General features: G+C 44.9%; 1 protein-coding gene across 6 annotated transcripts in view; it reads right to left on the reverse strand.

Moving 5' to 3' along the window:
• Nucleotides 1-20,415, reverse strand: part of SIPA1L1 (signal induced proliferation associated 1 like 1) — a 745,249-nt gene that overhangs the window by 327,382 nt on the left and 397,452 nt on the right. For all 6 annotated transcript variants that reach the window (XM_029598743.1, XM_029598739.1, XM_029598740.1 and 3 more), the window contains one exon: nucleotides 3,745-3,919. In XM_029598743.1, the coding sequence (XP_029454603.1) occupies nucleotides 3,745-3,919 (175 nt within the window). The remainder of the gene's footprint in view (nucleotides 1-3,744; nucleotides 3,920-20,415) is intronic.

Raw genomic sequence — 20,415 nt, forward strand, 5'->3', positions numbered from 1 at the left:
ACCCCTTTACATATCCTCCCCCTCAGCTCAAACTTCTTAGATTAAGCACTTGTCCTTACTAAAAATATACACCGAAGATGACCCCTGTTTGTCTCTTCATTCCCCAATCTATGCTAGGGCTGCTTAACTTGTTTAAGATTTCCCCTTCCCAAGTCATTTTGGGAAACCGCTCCAAGGTTTGTGGGGTGCCTGCTTTTCCAATTTGGCTTGACTGCCTATCAGCTGATCCCACAGGGTTTAAAACTGGGTACAATCATGTCCTAAAACCACTGGATAAGGGAACTCAGGAAGCACCTCCACTTCAACAACAGTTCTGTCTTGCTGGCGTTTTCAGCACGATCGGACTTGGTGAGGCATTGCTGTCTGTCGCCATGTATACAGATCAAAGTCACCTTCTTCTCATCGATATCCTCTCTCTTGATGAAGTTGTTACAAACCTGAGTCTACCAGGGCTTGGGTGGCAACTTCATCTGGCTCCAACTGGATCACAAATTCCTTCTGATTCCAATGAGGGATACCCACCAAGTTACAGCTGTGAAGTTTTGCGAAAGTGCCCGCCCATTCGCTTTCCACTTTTCGTACAAGGAGTCATCTTCCGCAACCTTCTCCTTCTTGTGCTGTTCTGCCAGCCTGTGCTCTCACACTGTGTCTTCAAGCTATGGGCACTCTTTGACCCTGTGGCCCTCTACTTTACAGTAGGAGCATGCCCACGAGAGGGGTTCCTGTTTAACTTTACCGGTTCCCAAGGGCTCTCCTCTTTATTTTCTTTATGAGCAGCTTTCTTCCTCATGTCCATTCTCCGCACAAAGGGCAAAAAAGGAGAAAGGACCCAATTCCTCATTATTATGGCATACCAGTCCCTCCACATCCCCTTTTTTTCTTTTGAATTGTGGGTTAACCTTGCTTAGGAGACTTTCCTTTCTCCATATCGACTTTAGTTTCTCATGCCAGCTGTGTCAACAAATTGACCTATATTGCTTAACTGAGATCATACCGACAGTCCCTGGCCAAATGACCTCTCCTTCCAAAGTTGAAGCAAGCAAAAGAGGCTGTGGCATGTGGCTTGGATATAGAGCCTGAGCTGTCCATGTCCAAGGGCTGCTGCTGGGGTTCTCCACTCTTGTTGCTGCACCATAGAGCCTGTGAGAGCTATCTTTCTAGCCTCCGCACCACATCAGGTATTAACTGAATCTAGTAGAAGGTGTCTGCCATGTCTAATGCTTTTTCCAATGAAACACCTGGATGGCGGCAGATCCAATTCTACATAGGCCGGCCGAGCCCTTCTAAGAACTGTTCTGGAACAACCAGATTTGCTACCTTGAGGCCGGTCTTCACCTCTGGCTGCAGCCACTTCCATCTGGCATCCTTTAATCTATGGAACTGTAGGAAGTCCCACTGGAAATGTTGCTGGTAGGTCTCTGTGGTGTATCCTGCCCTTTCTAGGATGGCAGCCTTGACTGCGGTGTAGTTGGCGGTCCCATATAGAATAGCCCCTTGAAAGGCTGCTTAGCTCTTGCCCATCAGTAAATTTTCCAGGTACATGGTCCAGCTGGCTTCGGTCAACCCGTCAAGCGAGCAGTCTATAAAAAATTCCTTAGGAACATGTCTGGGTCTTCCCTCGCTTTCAAATTAAACAGCATAGAAGGTATAGACTGTGCTTGCGCCATGATGGCTTGCATTGCTTGGGCTGAGTTAGTGTCGTCTGCGGTTGACCCAACATCACCAACTGCTATCTGAATTATTCAGTCAGGGTGTACACTGCACTCCAGTGAGTGCCTGTATTATTTGCTCCATACTAGCCAACTGGCTCTGGTAGCATGTACATTTCCTTGAAGGAGCCCGGCCTGTGCCGAGCAACCCACAACATTTTCTTTCTCCTTTAAAAAATAAGCCATCCCTGCCTGTTCGGCACTGACTTACTGATATGTCCCTCTTTGAAGGCGAAACTAAGTCTCCTTAGCCTCATTAAACCAGTTTCCCAGCAGCCACTGTCTCTAAGCCCTCAGAAAAAAGAAAAAAATATTATCCTCCTCCTGTTTGGCGTGGGTTTCTGGCTGTGTACGTTTAGCTCAGAGATCCCCAAACTGACACCATATGTGGCACTGTGAGCAATCTCAGAGTAACCAGAGAACAGATTCAGGCTGGACTCTGGTAGAAATCTTTGCATAAACTCCTTTATTACTGACAAAATTAAACAATGCACCTCTGCCATTCTTTGAAGTTCAACAACCTAACAGTAATTTATCTCTTGCAATTCAGTGATAGGTTCTTTCTCTAGGCTTCCTTCTCTCCCCTGGGGCCTCTTATTCCCTTCCTGGGCCAAGCTAGATATACACCTTCCATGGATCTCTACCCAAAACAGGATTCCCTGTTGCCTGAGGCTTAAGTTGGACTAGACCAGATATCTGGATCTGTTTTTTTTAAAAGTATTCTGGGGCTCTCTTGTGCATACCCCTTCACAGATATCCAAACCTTTAACTGTCCCCATAGTTGAAACTTTCTCCACCTCCACTTCAAAAAAACAGTTTTCTTTGGTTCACTCTATTTCTTAAATCAAGTCTTTTGAGTGTTATAGTTTGAAATCACTAAGGAATGTATTAAAAAAACAAAACAAAACAAAACCAGCAGTGTCACCACCAGACTAACAGATCCTATTCAAAGGATCTCTGTTTTAGTGGAATTCAAAATTAACTTCTTTAAACAAGCTGCACTACAACAGCAGACAGCTTATACTGAACTCCAATAATGCCCTGACCACATCCTTTTCTAATGGTATAACATGCTGGATATCAGTAACGTACATATAACCATGCAGACCAAGCAAATGGAGCAGTGCACCCACATATGCTGCATAAAGATATTAAAGAGCAAAGATGGAAGAGTTGACTCCCTGGAGGACACCACACTTAGGCAACATAATTGGGGTTACAAACCACCTGAACATATACCTGAGCTGATTTTTCTATCAAAAAGGGAGCAAACTACTGTAATACTTCCCTACAAATCCACGGAATTAGTTACAGAACTGAATGGTTCATCAGATTGAAAGCAGATGAGAGATCCCGAAGAACCAAAAGAATCTCTTTCACTCTAACACAAACTATCATTCTCTGAAACCAGTATACTTTCAGTACTGTAGCTCTTCCAAAAACCACCACCCTCTTCCCCTGACATGGATCCAAACGTACTTTATTCTAAATAAAATGTTAAATGACTACTTTTTCTAGAAATGGGATACTCACCTCTGGCCAACAATTACTACCATTTGCCCCATCAAATAAAACTTTCTTCAATATTAGAGTCACCAATGAGTTACGTTGGCTAGAGGAATACCCTCTGCTAAAGAACTATTAATTATCTGCATAATACACTCATGCCAGCATCCTAACAAAGCTTTTACAGTCCATGAGGGACATGGATCCAATGAACAATAAGTGGGTCTTGTCTGCATCAGAATTTGCTTAAACTCGGGCAGCTCTAACAACTGAAATAAGATATTTCATCAGCAAAAACCGGATACAGTTATTTCACCACCTTTAAATTAAAAAATTTAGAACCATTGTTAGTATTATTTGACCATTAGTTTGATCTCCCAATACAGTGGAACATGACATATACTGGGCTATGCTAAAAGATGTAGTATAGTTGCAAATAATTTATTTATCAGCTCTTATATACCACTCACTCAGGTACTAGACCTGGCTGGAGCAATTTACAACATAAAATAAGTATCAAAGATCTTACTTTTGGTATCCAGTTGGGCCCGGTACTTTTCAAATCCCTTGAGTCGAACTCGATCTCCTAAGAGTTGAAGAAACTCTTCAAAGGCTGGCCCGGCAGATTCATTGTTGTACATTTCCTCCTCTGTGCTCTGTCCTGCTTTACAGTACATGATCCCCACTTTTAGTTGATAGCTGAGCTGTGAGTAGAAGGAATTTCAGAATCTATCATTTCATGATGTAATTTTTGTAAGGCAGCTTGCATCTAACCACTTAGTAGTTAGCTTCAAAATATTACAGGACTTAAGTTGAATTGAAATTTTAAATTGCAGTGTTGAAATAACCTGGTGCTACATGCATTGCCATGTAGATGAATGGATGCAAGTCTTGGGCAAGGGACCCTGCTCCCCAAATCATCCAGGATAGGGAATACTGCAAAGGAAGCATTTGGGGAGGGATTCCCAGCCAAACGACAATACTTGGGGCCTAATTTAATAAGCTTTTTTCCTATAGCTACAGAATGGGAAAAAGCCTTAGTAAATAAGGCCCCTAATGACCACATTTAGGGCCCATGACTACAGAGTTCCAGAAGGAGCCTTGGTGCATATGCCCCGGCCAAGGTTTGTTGCTGCAATGACTTGTCTAAGTAAATTGGAAGGGGATATAAAAATTATCGGAAAAAAACTTGGGACTCGCAAATGAAGACTCATGGCAGCACAACCTAACAGCACAACCTAACATGGCAGCACAGCCTAACAAAGATAAGCAAGTCATCTATTCTTTGCAAAATTAATACTAGTCCATGATTTCAAGAGCTATCTTCTTGATCATTTTACCTAAATTGGTCTCATTTTAGATAAAAATGGAAATTTTTCATGTTGTCAATTCGCCTTCTCTTAACTTCTACAGCAGTTAAGGTCAGTAGATTCAAACCAAAGTTATATCGTAGTTTTCCTGGTCCATCTTCTCCTCCTGCAGAGACCCTTTCAGCAGACTCTGAGCACTTTGTTGGCAAGTCAAGATACGAAAAGCACAATTCAAGGATTATCTTTTATATTATACACTAGCGGTACCTGGCCACGCGTTGCAGTGGCAGAGCCAGGTTCTTTACCCTCCCTCCCTCTTCCCCTTGCTCATTTACCTCAGTCACTCATCCTCCTCCCCCCTTGGTCACTCACCCCCCCTTCCCTCCCCTGTCCCCACTCCAACTCTCTCCCCTCACACTCACCTCTCCCCTCATTCTCCCTCCCCTCGCCGACTACTGCCTACCCTTCAGATCAGAAAACCTTTGTCTTTCTATTTCTGTGGGAACCCCCCCCCCCCCCCCCAAAAAAAAAAAACAAAACACCCCAATCCCAACCCTTTAAATCAAATAATAACCCTCCACCCTCCTGCCCCCTCCCAAGACCTGGGAAATTAAAATTGTAGGTGCTACATGTGGTCTGTCCCCGGCCATCTGTGCGCATTATGTAGCCAAATAGGGGAGTGCCTAACCAAATTTACACTTCCAAATTTGTTTTGTGGTCTGGGGAGAGCCATTTTGGTGTGTTCCCGAGATCGTGCAAATTTAGTGTATGTATTTGTGTATGAACCTCCCCCTTCCCCCAAAAAACAACCCTATGAGAAAAGTTTTCTTAAACTAACCACCCACACTCTCCTGCCCCCCTCCCCCAGCCCCGCGAAAAACAGTAGCCCACCCCCTGCCCCCCAGAGTTGCTGAATGAATGAAACCTGCCCCCCCCCCGTGACCCCTCCCCAAGATGTTCACAATAAATTCATTACCACCCCCCACCCTCCAGACCTGATTAAAATGTCAGTCGATGGAGCAGGCGTTCAGGAGCAGTCCGGGAGCAATGTATTGGCGTTGGTCCGTCGGCTGCGAGCACTGAAACGGGTTCTGACAGCCCTTTGCCCTTACTATGTCAGTGGGGTGGAGCAATGGCAGCGGTAGGTCCTCTGACATAGTAAGGGCAAAGGTCCGCCGGCTGCCAGTCCTGAAAATGGTGCCGAGGGGCCCTCGCCCTTACTGTGTCACATGGGCTACTGTCGCCATTTGTGTCCCCGAGTGGCATAGTAAGGGAAAGGGCCGTCTGTGCCATGTTGATTGCTGGCAGCCGATGGCCGTAGTGCAGGAGATGTGTCCCGGACCGGTCCTGGCCCCCCGCTGGAGCCTCCTGGACTTCTGTCAGGTTTTGTGTGTTGTGAGTGCCTGGGAAGTAAATACATTTGGCATGTGTGTGGGGGGTGTGAGGAGGGTGGTTTTAGTGTGTTGGGAGGTTGTGGGAAGTAAATCAATTTGGCATGTGTGTGGGGGGTGTGAGGAGGGTGGTGGGTGTATTTTATCTATAAAGGACATAGTTATCTTCCGACGAAAAAAGTACGCGAATGTGTTAAAATGGAAGTGAAACGTGGACCTGGACTGGCGAAATGATTAGTGTAAGGCATTACAGATGGCGCTTACATCTAGCAGATGTAGCTGTTTTCTGGAAAATATTTTTAAACCTATTTTACCTGTCACAGGTGTGACATATCTGTAATGTAAGTACAGAAGAACCTTCCTGTATGCGAAATGAAGGTTGTGTCCAAATTAGATGGCGCTTACATCTAGCAGATGTAGCTGTTTTCTGGAAAATATTTTTAAACCTATTTTACCTGTCACAGGTGTGACATATCTGTAATGTAAGTACAGAAGAACCTTCCTGTATGCGAAATGAAGGTTGTGTCCAAATTAGAAAGCAATCGGTTCAGTGGTTTCTGAGATTAGCGATTTTGTCCAAACTATTTAACATTTTTATTTATATAGATTATCCTATATAATATGCAAAGCAAGAGGTCCTGTGTAGGCAAACAATCTACCAAAATCATTCATGGGAAGGACCATTCTGACTGCTGTAGGAGTTATTAGAATGGGAACTGACAGTAAAGTAAATCGCATGTTCTATCGCAGTCCCCACGACTTGGAGAATTTCTCTCTCAAATGCATTAGCCGGCTAACTGAGAAAATAGCTTGCTAAATGAAAATGAGGTCACTTACCCAGCTAACTTCTAATAAGTTAACTGGCTAGAATTTAGCCAAATAACGGGCCGATTCAGTAAAAACGCGGGAGAGTGGACGAACACCCGCCAGAGTGGTCCAAAAGGACCACTCTGGCGGGTGTTCCAAAAGGAGGCGCCAGAGACACTAGCGTGTCTCTGGCGCCTCCTTTTGGACCAGAGCGGCAGCTGTCAGCGGGTTTGACAGCCGACGCTCAATTTTGCTGGCGTCGGTTCTCGAGCCCGCTGACAGCCACGGGTTCGGAAACCGGACGCCGGCAAAATTGAGCGTCCGGTTCTCGAGCCCGCTGACGTCGGGTTCGGAAACCGGACGCCGGCAAAATTGAGCGTCCGGTTCTCGAGCCCGCTGACAGCTACAGGCTCGGAAACCGGACGCCGGCAAAATTGAGCGTCCGGTTTTCGGCCCTACAGCCGCCGGCCCAATTTAATTTTTTTTTTTTTTAAACTTTTTACACCCTTCGGGACCTCAGACTTAATATCGCTATGATATTAAGTCGGAGGGTGCACAGAAAAGCAGTTTTTACTGCTTTTCTGTGCACTTTCCCGGTGCCAGCAGAAACTAGCGCCTACCTTGGGTAGGCGCTAATTTCTTAAAGTAAAATGTGCGGCTTGGCTGCACATTTTACTTACTGTATCCCGTGCGCATACCTAATGGGGCCATCAACATGCATTTGCATGTTGAGGGCGCTATTAGTTGCCGCGGGTTGGACGCGCATTTTCTGCCCCTTACTGAATAAGGGGTAAGGGAAAATGCGCGTCCAAGGGCAGGTTAACAGTGCACTCCATCGAAGCTCACTGTACTGTATCGGCCTTTAAGTTAGGGGCGTTCCAAGGGAGCAACTGGGAGGCATTGAGTTAGCCGAATAAGTTACCTAGCTAAATCCAATATTCAGAGTTAGCCGGGTGACTTATCCAGCTAAGTCTGGTTGATCAGTAAAGCTGTTCTAAAGTTAGCCAGTTAAACTTATCTGATTAACTTTGGTCGCTCTTACAGAATTGTGGGAGGAAGTATTCCATTCGCATAGAGAAAAAAGCAAAAGTATATTGATATATTTTGTTTGTTGGAGGGTAGGTGGGGTAAATGTAAAGAAAAGAAAAAGGGCAAGAAAGTGGGTTTTCAGGGTACAGAGGGAAAGGTTCCTAGAACAATATTGAATTGGGTTAGGTGCTTTCTCAGATTGGTCAGTGTGGTGGGTCATTTTGACCTGTCACAGAATGGCTTTTGCTTACTTATGCGGATACAATTATTGGGGCTCACAAGGATTATGAAGGATAAGCATGGCTTTATTATGATGAGTGATTCAGGGATAGGATGGAGGGGAATAAATTGATGCGCTGGGGCACACTGGATGTTAGTCCTGGTTAAAACAGATGACTAATAAAGCGCATGTAACTGGTTCCACGGTTTTGGGACAGCAGGGGCGAGTTGTGTAGGTGGGAGCGGCTCAGCAGGGTTGGCACTTTCGTGGGCAGAGTGAAGGAGTTGGGCAGGGAAAAAAGCACAGCAAGTGTCCCGGATGTTTGCGGGCGATTTACTCATTCAGATATATGCTCCCTGATTGCAATTCAAGTATCTCTGCTTGGTATATGTCTCCAATCACTCTGCTACTAAGTATCCTCGAAAAAGGGGATCTGGTCCCGCAGCAACTGGAGCAAAGTAATTTAAATATGGATAGGGCTCCTACTCTGGTTGTTGTTTCTGCGAAGGTCTATTGTCTGTAGTTATAACCTAACCATGAAGTGGATAGTATTTTGAGGGATGGTTTTACTGATGGTTTTCGAATTCCATATAATGGTAATATGGAGCATGGGGTTTAAATTCTGGTTCAGAAGGCAGGGTGCAGGAGGTGGTGCATCAGAAGCTGATTTAAGAACTTTCTTTGGGCAAGACTACTGGACCGTTTGTCGAACTTCCATTTCCTAGGATGATTATATCTCCTTTGGCGGTGGCGCCTAAGAAGGAGCAAGGGAAGTTCAGGCTGATTCACAACTGTCCTTCCTGAGGATTTTTCAGTAAATGGTTTTATTACTAAAGAGGATTTGAATTGGGTGCTACACTTCCTTTGATTCTGCGGTTCGCTGGTGTGGATGGGAATCCTTAATGGCGAAGGTAAATATTGAGTCTGCCTTCCGTCTTCTCCCAGTTCACCCTGAACAGTTTCCAGTTATTGGGTTTTCAGTTTCGGAACATATATTATTTTGACAAATGTATGCCTATGGGCTGTTCTATCTCCTGTGCTTATTTTGAGATGTTCAGTTCCTTTGTGCATTGGGTCACTGAATGTGTAGCTGGTTTTAGTAGTTTTGTACATTATTTGGATGACTTTTTGTTTGTGGGTCCAGCGGGTTCCCAAGTTTGTGCTAGTATTATGAACAGTTTCCAAGGCGTTGCTCATAATTTTGGTAATCCCTATTGCGCAGGAAAAAACTAAGGGGCCTGTGACATCTTGAATTTTTGGGCAGTGAATTAACTATGGTGTCTCGATTGCCATCAGTTAAGGTGCAACAGCTGAAATCTCTAGTGGTGGGTGTCTTGAGGTCAAGGAAGGTTATGCTTCACCAAATGCAGTCGTTGGTGGGCAGTTTTCATTTTGCCTGTCGTTTGGTTCCCATTGGTTGCGTTTATTTGCAGCGTTTGTCTACGGCAATGTCAGGGGTGCAGAAGAGGCATCATATTAGGATTACTCGTCATATCTGAGAGGATTTAAAAGTTTGGGACACTTTTTTGAGTGGTTTCAGTGGTGTGTCAGTTTGGCAGAATGAGCCACTTCTCAATCGTGATCTGGATCAATTTTCTGATGCTGCTGGAGAAATTGGTTTTGGAGTTTATTGCCATCAGCCCCCTATGACATAGTGAGGGCAAAGGTAGCGCCGGCGCCATTTTGAATACTGGCAATACGGCCGGAGTGCAGGAGGTCACTCCCGGACCCCCGCTGGACTTTTGGCAAGTCTTGTGGGGGTCAGGAGGCCCCCCCCCAAGCTGGCCAAAAGTCCCTGGGTGTCCAGTGAGGGTCCGGGAGCGATCTTCTGCCCTCCGGCCGTATTGCCAATATTCAAAATGGCGCCGGCGCTACCTTTGCCCTGTCACATGGTAAGGGCAAAGGCCCATTGGCGCCATTTTTTTAGTGCAGCTGATAGCATGGGAACTGGAGATCTGTTCCGTGGCCCCCCTGGACCACCAGGTATGTGTAAAAAGTTTGGGCGGGGGGTCGGGAGAGTGGGGGAGGCTAAGGGGTCATTTTAAAGGGTCGGGTGGGTTTTTTTTTTTTAATCGGGCCATCGGCGCCGTTTATATTAGTGGCAGCCAAAATGGCGCCGATGGCCCGAGAGCGGGAGATCGCACCGGGACCCCCCAACTGGACCACCAGGTAATTTAAAACATTTTGGGGGGTTCAGGAGGGTGGGGGATTTGTTTTAAAGGGTCGGGGTGGGTTTAGGGGATGTTTTGGTGTGCCGGTTTTCCCGCCCTCCCCCCCCCTCCACGATTTTTTAACGATAAATCGGGGGAATTTCTATTGTATCGCGACTAACGATTTTTGACGATTTAAAAAATATCTGATGATTTTTTTAAATCGTCAAAAAACGATTCACATCCCTAGTATGAGGTAAACTGTCCACAACCCCAGTACTGGATCAGAACAGTCCTACAAATAAAGAGGTCTTTGCGTGTATTTTCTTCTTGCACCACTATCATCATTCTTCAATTCATTCCACAGCCAGGAATCTTTGGAATTTTACTTCAGTTTACTAAGGAAAGAAAGGAACAAACTGTACAAGAATGAAGTGTTCCGACGGCATTGTGCCAAGTACAGCATGCATAATTGAATTTGTGTTTTATTCCTCAAGAGACACTTTTCTTCACAGCTGTTACATAACTACAGAGAAGATGCTGTCCTTCAAACCAAACAACCACAGGTGTAATAACAAGATAGGATGTCAATTTTTCAACCTCATAGCCTTCCTCTTCAAAATGATACATTCCAAGTCTGATTAACCTAAAAACCTATTCAAAGATGAAGCTTTGAATTGGATGTAATGGCAGTAGCAATAAAAACTATGTATCATAATATAATTTTTTTTGGGGGGGAGGGGGGGAGTAAGGTGACATTAAAACAAGTACATTCTTTGACTTTTCACACAGGTATTCCCTTAATTCCTATTCAACACAGCTAACTCTACTCATTAACAATAAGGTAATTATTTGCCTATCAAAACTAAAAGTAATTAAGAGAAAACCAACAAAGTTTTGGGGTACAAATGATACTTTTTTTAAGCTAGCCAATGTCTAAAGATATCAGTCTTTGAGACAACTAAATTCCTTTCTGTAGACAACCTCAGGAAGAAACTCTAATAATCTGAAAAACCCTCATCTTTAAACACGCATTAGCCTACATCTGTGCAAAATAGGCAAGACTAAACAAATTTCCAGATATGCCTTCCAACTCATAAATCAGCCAGCAGGCAAGGACATAAATACTCTTACCTTTGTGACAATCTTAGATACCAAAAATATCCTAAATAGATAATTTAGTTTAGAACCCTCCCTGTGACAACACAGAAAACAAACTACAAAACTATGATTCCAAGTGCACTTTATAAAATTAACCAAAGATAATACCATAAACCTTTTTTTGAATTTTAACTGTAGACTATCTCCTTAAATACATGGAAACGAAATTGCAGGTTTCATGAAACCTAACTACCATACTTCATCTCTGAAAAGTCCCTACCATCACAGCAGTATTCCGATTTACTTGTGTTTCAGAATGGCAGGTATGATGAAAAAGCTTTTTTTTTTTTTTTTTTAAAGCTATTAAACAATATCTTGAGACAAAAATAAATAAAACAGAAAAAAAATTAATATCTTGAAATATTTTTATTTCACAACTAAGTTATCACCCCCCCACACACAAACCCCCCCCCCTTAACTGTTGAGTATTATAGTTTTAAAATAATCATGTATGAGTGAAATGAGCCTCTAATGTGATCAAACAAAATGCAAAATATGCCCAACAAGTGAATAAGGAAGTATGCTGGCTTGATAATTGCTAAATGTAGGCTTTTAAGGCAAGGTCTAAATAGAGCTAAGGAGATCTTTACAGTATTAGCCTTCCACAACTCTTTCATGAAAACACCTCACCATTACTGCTGTACAGTTCCACTAATTAATCCACGATGTTTTCTTTCAAAAATGTTTAATAAGCCAGAAAGGTTTCCTGTCATTCTGAAAATGACCCAGATTATTTTTACAGGTGTTACTACAGCGGATATCTATCAACTTACAAAAAAAGGCAAGAACAGTAAGAAGAATTTCATGGTAATTATTAAAAAAAAAAAAAAAAAAATTGTTCTTCAAGTTTCCAAAGCAATTTGGAAGAGAGACATATATGTGCCTTAATGTTATATACTATGTTTCTCTTACACTTTGGGGTAGATTTTAAAAGCCCTGCGCGCCTATTTCGCATAGGCCGCCGGCGCGCACAAAGCCCCGGGACGCGCGTGGCGACGGTTCGGGGGCGGGCCGGGAGGGCGGTCCCGAGTCCCCCGGCACTGCGGCCTGTGCCAGGGGATTCCGAGGCGGCGCGCGCAAGTTACGCCTGCCTCAAGCAGGCGTAACTTGCACAACAAAGGTGGGGGGGGGGGGGGGGGGGGGGGGGGATTTACGTAGGGCTGGGTTAGATAGGGGAAGGGAGGGGAAGGTGGGGGACGCGGAGGGAATGGAGGCAGGCTGCGTGGCTCGGCATGTGCAGGCTGCCGATTTTGCGCAGCCTTGCGCGCGCTGACCCCGGATTTTATAAGATACACGCGGCTACGCGCGTATCTTATAAAATCTGGCATATTTTTGTTTGCGCCGGTTGCGCAAACAAAAGTACGCGCGTGCGTATTTTAAGATCTACCTCTATATGTACATATAGGCAAGCAGTTTATACCCTTGAACTCTGCGCATCTCATGCTGTTCCTGAACAAGCAGCACTACAAGTGCACTATACAGAAAGAGAGCAAGAGGAACAAAAGAGACAGAAGGAGCTAGAAAGGGAAACAAGAGGGCTCTAGATAAGAGGAGCTGAGGGTAAGTGTGCTAAAAATACAGAAACCAGCAAAATGTAGAAGATCTGGTGAATATCTAATAGGGAAAAAGATAAAGTAAGGAAAAGGAAAAAAAAAGTAAATAAAGCAAAGTAAAACACAAAGAAATGACAATTTTTAAAAAGAGCAGGAGAAGAAATGATTAGCTGAACACCACTTTTGAAAGAAAAAATTCAAAATGTTAATAAGCAGACAAAAAAATTCAAATTGCTAATACATCAAGAAAAGTAAAACATCGAAATAAGGCAAGCCTCATATTGAGCAAGTCAGCCTAAAAGATGTGCATGTGCATAAAATCCCTGCCTGCATATTTGCTAACAACAAAAAAACAATAATAATTAAGAGCGACTGAGCACTAGACAGATGGTTTAATTTATTCATAGGTTTTTTGCATGCAAATGTAAGCGCCGATGTGTTTTAAATATCTAAATCGGGAATTCATCTCCTAAAGGTAATACTTAAGATCTGTAGTTTTTATCCTGAACAAAGATGAACAAAATACATCGAGATCATTAAGAACACATGCAGCTAAAAACATTCAGTGAACACTGCTGTTCTATGTCTATTCTGTGAAAGTGAACTTCTCAGTTTAGTGAACACTTTAATGCACTAAAACAGGTGTTTTGCTGCTTTGAATTATTTAAGAAGAAAAAAATGCAAGGGTTATTTTAGTGAACTCAGTCCCAGTTTTTCATCTATCTTATTCAAGTTACAAAGGTTACAAATGAAAAAGCGTAAAAGTAACTCAAGTACCTCAAGACTTCATGTGAATTAGATCCCAGAAAACACAAAATATACGCAAAAGCTTTACAAATGCCTGAGTTTGATTATAAACTGTTTTGTGGCTATCAGCTGAAAATAACTACAGCCATACAGTATATAGTAGCACAGAATAAAGTGCAGATACAATAAAGAGATAAAAAATACAGACAGACAACTCACAAGATCCTGTTCCCTTGGGCACAGGAGGCCAGTGAAGTCCTTTATCCGAAGGACAGCAGGATGTGCCAAAAAACAGTGCACAATGGCAGACTATATGATTCAAACCAGATGAGAAAAGAAATAAGGCATGTGGCCTTGAAGGGAAGAAAAACAAAATTAAAGAAGAAATGCAAAAAGCAGAAACCTAGAACAGCAAATATAGCAAAAAATATAAAGCAGCAACAGCTGATGTAATGGACAAGGGTCAACATGAGAAAATCATGTTTCCTTCATTTTCACATACAAAAATAATGTTATGGAACGACAAGTCACACAATCAAATAGAACCCAGCAAGTCAAAAGGTATGCACAGTCTAATGACAGGTCTGACCTTCAGAGAAAGTCGTCCAGGCTAATAGTCCATAAATTAATCACAAACACTTGATTTGGAGCTTTCCAAAGTAATAACTTATGAGAGAGTAAGACCTCCCCCCTCCCGACACGGTCCCATGTGTCACCCGAAGGCTGCATTGGAAGGGACATCAGAGGCACACTGAAAACAGAATTAAGGAAAGAACAAAAAAAAAATCTAACTACAACATATATCAGAAAATAAAAAGGAAAATCAAAATGACAGTGTACATACCTTATCCAGACATTTCCAAAATTTCTAAAAGTTCCTTGTACCACAAAATAGTGTACGATACCTTATAACAAACTCAAAACTTGGGCTAAAGAATTCATAGCCAATCAGAAGGCTCATAGACATGCAATCACAACATTTTATCAAGCAATTAGAGACTGATCATTTATATACAAATATACAGATATGGGTGGGAAAGAATAGTGACATCCATAGGTAAGATTTCCATCAGACTTCCAAAAATGTCATAACGCTCTAGCATAGAGCTATCAACGAAGTTTACAACAAAATCTTTGCAGTTCAGAAAACTAGAGACTAGAATGTCGACTTGCTTCTTTTCCTTACTCTATTGCTTCTAACATAGGTATGCAAGACTTAAGCTCGCTGGAATCTCCCCCACCCCCTGTACAAAAAACATCACACCAGTAATGGCTTAAACAATAGACCACAGTTTATTCAAAATGACTTGCCCTGAGCCCTTAAATTAATACAATAATCCAAAAAACCAGCCCCCCCTTGTTCCCCCTCCCCATCTTCTTATTCCGCTGCTTACCACCTAGTCCCAATGGTAAGCAGAGTCGTCCACTCCACCCGGCCGCGCCCCCCCCCCACCACCACACCTCTACTTACCCCGCCTTGGCTCCAGCGAGGGTAAGCATGCGGCCAGAGCATTAGCCACCCCCCTTGCTCTTTGGCCATCCCGTGTAGCAGCCCCAAACTACACGAGAGTCTCACCCCCCACCAATTCCTTTTCTCATTCAATACAAACTTATAACATAGGGCTCAGGCTTCCGCCACAACAAAGACCACTTAGTTGTCTTTGTCCCCCACTGCGGCCCTGCCATTACTTAACATTTGCTGTTCCAAACCTTCTTGCACAGTAATATTGAACAAGTCGATCCCCACTTCGGATAAATGTACGCTATCTTGCCTAAACAAGCCTGTCAAATTTTCCCCCGACCAATCATGCCTCACCCAAAATCCCCCTTGCCCCTGCATCCATTTCCCAATTTGCCTATTTAATTTTTTAACCCCATTCTTCCATAAACGTAATTTATGATACTTGATTCGCACTATTATATCCGACCAACCAACCTTGGTCCCTGGCATTGATTTCATGATGCCCGCTAAGTCTTTTCTCATGTCTGCCAACAACTGCCTACATGAGAAAACACCAACGTCGTTACCCCCAAATGAATAATTAAAACTTTAGGGTAACCATGCATCTTGATCAACCTCTGCAAAAAGTTTGTCAGCTGCCCCCATTTCATGCCCCTTTTAAAAAACCAATGTACTTTAAACTTTCGAACATCTAGTTCCAGGTTCGTTCCATATGGACGCCTCTCCGCTCGCTGAAATGCCCAATACATGAACAAATGGCCCACGACCCAGGCGCATTCTACTCTTCCTTTCACCCCTTCCGTCTCTGAAAAACAAAAACTATGTTTACCGGTTTGGAATGCAACTCCCCTCCCCCTTTTACTTTCGTACATAATACTGGAATGCCTTTGACCTCCAAAGCCCTATTAATTGAATTTGTGCACCAGTAAGACCCAATTCTGCCGCCGTGGTGGCCGCCCCAATCTGGAATGAATGCGGTGTAAAGCACTCACTCTGCCACCCTAACGACTGAACTGTTAATTTCAAAACTGTGGCAAATTGAAATATTGTCAATGGCTCACCATTTAAATGCATCAACAACGAACCTTTCTTTTGTGGTCTCACTCTCACAAACTCTTGCATGATCCTAACTGGGCAAACGACCTCGTCGGCCGCAGGTACCAATGTTATCCAGTACCCTTTTCCTTTCTGATCTGTTTTCGACCGATGTAACCACAAGTTGACCTGTTCTGAAAACAACCGCACTCATTCCACTTGCACTCTCCTGAACTAACAGACGAACGAGCCGCCAACTTGCTTACCCGAAATGCACCGAAAAAGGCTAGTATGAAAGCCGTTCGGAACAGCAAGACCTCATACTGTGACCAACAAATTACCCCCAATTTTTCTACCATTCCAACCAATTGTTCATACTTTATCGGTCTTCTCCTATCTTCCACCCTTCCCCCGGTGCGTCCCCAGCCGCTGAGTACGCGACTTACCAAAAAACTTTCAACCGGATTACCCCATCCCCTCAACTTTTGGAAAAAGGTGAACCCTGCTAACTGAGCTCGAACCGACGCTAACGAATAACCCTGCCCTTTTTCCCACATTATGAAACGCACTACATCATCCTCCTTCACAGGTCCCTCTTGCCACCCCACCGTTCGCAAAAAGTTCAACACTACTTCCCTGCCCGCTGCATATGCTTTCCACGTGGCAGGTGCCACTGATTGCTGAATTAAAGTCCACATTTCCTCGTTCCCAGCTGCCACAGATGATCCGGGAAAACCTCTCCCGTATGTCTCGCTCCTGGAGCCAGCTCCCGAAAAACATTCCACTTGAAATGAGAAAGAGCATCAGCAATCAAATTCTTAGTTCCCGGCACGTGTCTTGCCATTGTCATATTTAATTGCAAACAACAATATCAACTCCCGCATCAATCTGTCTGTCTATTAATGACCTGCACAACCCCTAAGTTATTGCACCAAAAAACTACCTTCCTATTTTGCAACTGTTGACCCCAAATGTTAACAGCCACCACTATGGGAAACAATTCAAGGAAAGTGACGTTCTTAGTGATCCCATTTGCAACCCATTCCCCTGGCCACTTTTGAGCACACCAACTACCCTGGAAATATATCCCAAAACCAACACCTCCTGCCGCATCCGAGTACAATTGCAACTCGCTATTGGTCACTTCAACTGCAGAGATCATACGAACTCCGTTGAATTCAGCCAGGAATCTATCCCAAACTTTCAATTCTTCTTTCACACTATTTTTAATTCGGATGAAATGATGAGCTGCCTTCACACCTCTCGCTGAAGAAGACAATCTACGGATGAATGCCCTCCCCATAGGAATCGCCCTACAAGCAAAATTAAGTGACCCTATCAAAGGCTGCATACGACGCAAAGTAACCTTTTTTGCACCTCGTACCCCACTCACCAAGTCCTTTAACTGAATGATTTTTTCTGCCAGTAAACGCGACACCATGGCCTGGGAATCCAACTCAATCCCTAAGAAGGAAATCTGGCAACTAGGCCCTTCTGTTTTATCCGCTGCTATCGGAACCCCTAACTGTCTACAAATCTCCAAAAAACCTTTCAACTGCTCCTGACAAGCCTCACTCCCTCCTGCACCTACAAACAAGAAATCGTCCAAATAATGCACCATCTCTCTATGCCGTGTAACTTTTGTAGTCACCCAATGCAAAAAAGTGCTAAATGTTTCAAAAAAGGCACAAGAAATGGAACAACCCATGGGTAGGCAACGATCTACGTAGAAAGCCCCTTCAAATGTGAAACCCAACAAGGGGAAACTATCCGGATGCATAGGCAATACCCAGAAAGCTGCCTCAATGTCCACCTTTGCCATTAGAGCTCCCCTCCCAGCTTCCCTTACTAACGCCCCCGCCTCATCAAAAGATGTGTATCTTACAGAACAAAATTCTTTAGGAATGAAATCATTCAGACTCCCCTGGCGGATAAGACAGATTCAAAATTAACCTGAACTTCCCCGAGACCTTCTTGGGTATGACTGCCAAAGGAGACAAGTGCATGTACTTAAATGGCTGATTCTCAAAAGGCCCTGCCACCCTCCCTAACCATATTTCTGAAACCAACTTATCCCTAGCCACCTCTGCTCGTCAGCTAACCGATCGCGCATTCCTTACCCACCCCCCTTTCCCTGGTCCCACATATGGGATCCTAAACCTTCCTTCAAAAACGCCGCCCGCTCCCCATTGGGATAACATTTTAACCATTGCAGCAAAACCGAAAAAACTATAGGTGAGTTTGCCTTACAACGCAACACCTCATTACTTTCCTCCTTTAGCTGCCCCTGTACCAATTCCTGAAGGACACTTGGTAGCTGGGTGGGACCCTCCACAATTTGCACAAGCATGCCTGAATTTACACTCCGGGAAGAGACAGGTAAGCTTATTATATCTCCAGCACACATCAGATCCTTTGATTGTGGCCGAGCTCCCCCCTTCCAACACCTTACTATCCCCCTTGCCCACGAAAGGAACTTCCCTTATTACCACTGAATCCTCCTACTGAAGACACTCCATTCCCAGCGTTCCCCCCTGCCGCCCCTCTACCCTGTACTACCCCTTTGAGGGTCATTTGTGTCAACCACAGATGGATATCCTGTGACCCCCAAGTCATGAACCTGTTTCCTACCATCTTATCTCGGAATTTCTCATCATAGTTGAGCCAAGCCCAACCTTCTTAATCCCGAAATGCACCAAGCATACTGTCTGCATAGGACAGCAAGAACCCATACTGTTAGGCATCAAAATGCCTTACCGCGCTAGCTAACCTAAGGAATCCCCCTCATCCAATTAATTATATTCCTGGATATTTTCGGACTGGCCGATTTTCGTTTCCCCTTCTTTTTTGATTTCTTGCTACCCTTTCGTCCTCCCCTTCTCCCGTCTAACAATTTGAAAATATCCACGTATTTCCTCTTACGGATTCTCCTTAACATTCTCTTGGGTAATTCCTCCCACAATTCCACTAACGACGCTAATGCAGGATGACCCATATCCTGTGTGGGCCCTCCCTCTAAAGCTGACCTCTGTCTGTGACCCTGCTCACTAGAACTGGAAGAGGAAGAAGAACTAGAAGAAGAACTAGTACTGAGACTTTTATACTTTCTCTTCTTACCCCTAATCTTTTTGTGCCCCTTCTTCCTCTGGAGTACCTGTCCTTCGTCCTTCCTCACCTCTGTCCTGTACCGCTGGGGGCACCCCTTCCTTCTCCCGTGTGCTGCCACCCTTCGCCATCAATCCCGGCTGGTGCACAGTCTCTCTCCATGCTTCGTGCCTGGAAGTGCTCGGATATTCCTCTTCTGCATAGTCTGTGGATGGAAAAACCATCTCTGCTCCCCCTACCTCCTAACCCCTGGTCCACTACTGCTACTCCGCTCTGCCGGAAGCTAGGATCTCCCCACACTGGAAACTGCCTGCCTCTACCTAAAGGACCCATGTCCTGAAAACCCCTGCTAAAGGAGCTGCCCTCACTGCCCACAATTGGGTGAGCGCATGGCCACCCACCGAACCCTACCCGCCCAGGACTAATACTCCGTACCCCCAGACCTGAGCTTCTGCCATGCCCCGCTACCATGACGTGCCCCAGCACGACCGCAATAAAGGCAGCCTCGGAGAGACCTCCCTCCTCAGTCCCTTGCGGGTGGGGCTCAGTCTCATTCTGTCTAACACCCTTTGCCTTGGGGTTGATCCCTCCCAAAGTCTCTCCTTCTAATACCGGGCAGGCCGGCTGATCTCTGCTCGCATCTCCCTGCCTCCTAGGACTCTGCAGTAACTCCCCGCGTCTATGGGGCATGATCCTAGGGACCCTGCTCTTTATTTCCCTCCTCCTCCCCTCTGACTGCCTATTGGTAGGCACTCTCCTGGGAATTGGAGACTTGCCTTTTCCCAGCCTGCCCAGTTATCTCCTTATCCCTGCATCATAATCACCGCGTGGAGGACCGGGGGTGTAAAAAACTCGCTGGGATGGGCCGGGCGGGGAGGGTGGCGGGCTCACTCTGAAAAACAGCTCTCTCGGGGGAAAAAAGCAGGCACCGCCCACTGCGGAGGAGGGGGGTCCCCCCCAGCTGCGAGATCGGGCTGAAAAAACGGCCGCGGGAAGGCAGGGAACGGCGCAAAGGAGGACGCAACCCCACAAGCAGCAGGGCTCAACGCCGGAGGAGTAATCTGCCTCACCTCCTCTGACTCCGGGCCGCTCTCGCCGGAGTCCGTGTCTCCCACCCGCTGCACCATGGCCTCCAGGGAAGGGGGAGGGCCCCGGGCCGGGTAGGGGCGGCGACTGAGGAGCCCGCTGGCCAGCGGAAGTCTGCCGGACCGTCGAGGAGGACTTACCAGG

Source organism: Rhinatrema bivittatum, chromosome 4 (genome assembly GCF_901001135.1).
Source record: "Rhinatrema bivittatum chromosome 4, aRhiBiv1.1, whole genome shotgun sequence".
Taxonomy (NCBI): Eukaryota; Metazoa; Chordata; class Amphibia; order Gymnophiona; family Rhinatrematidae; genus Rhinatrema; species Rhinatrema bivittatum.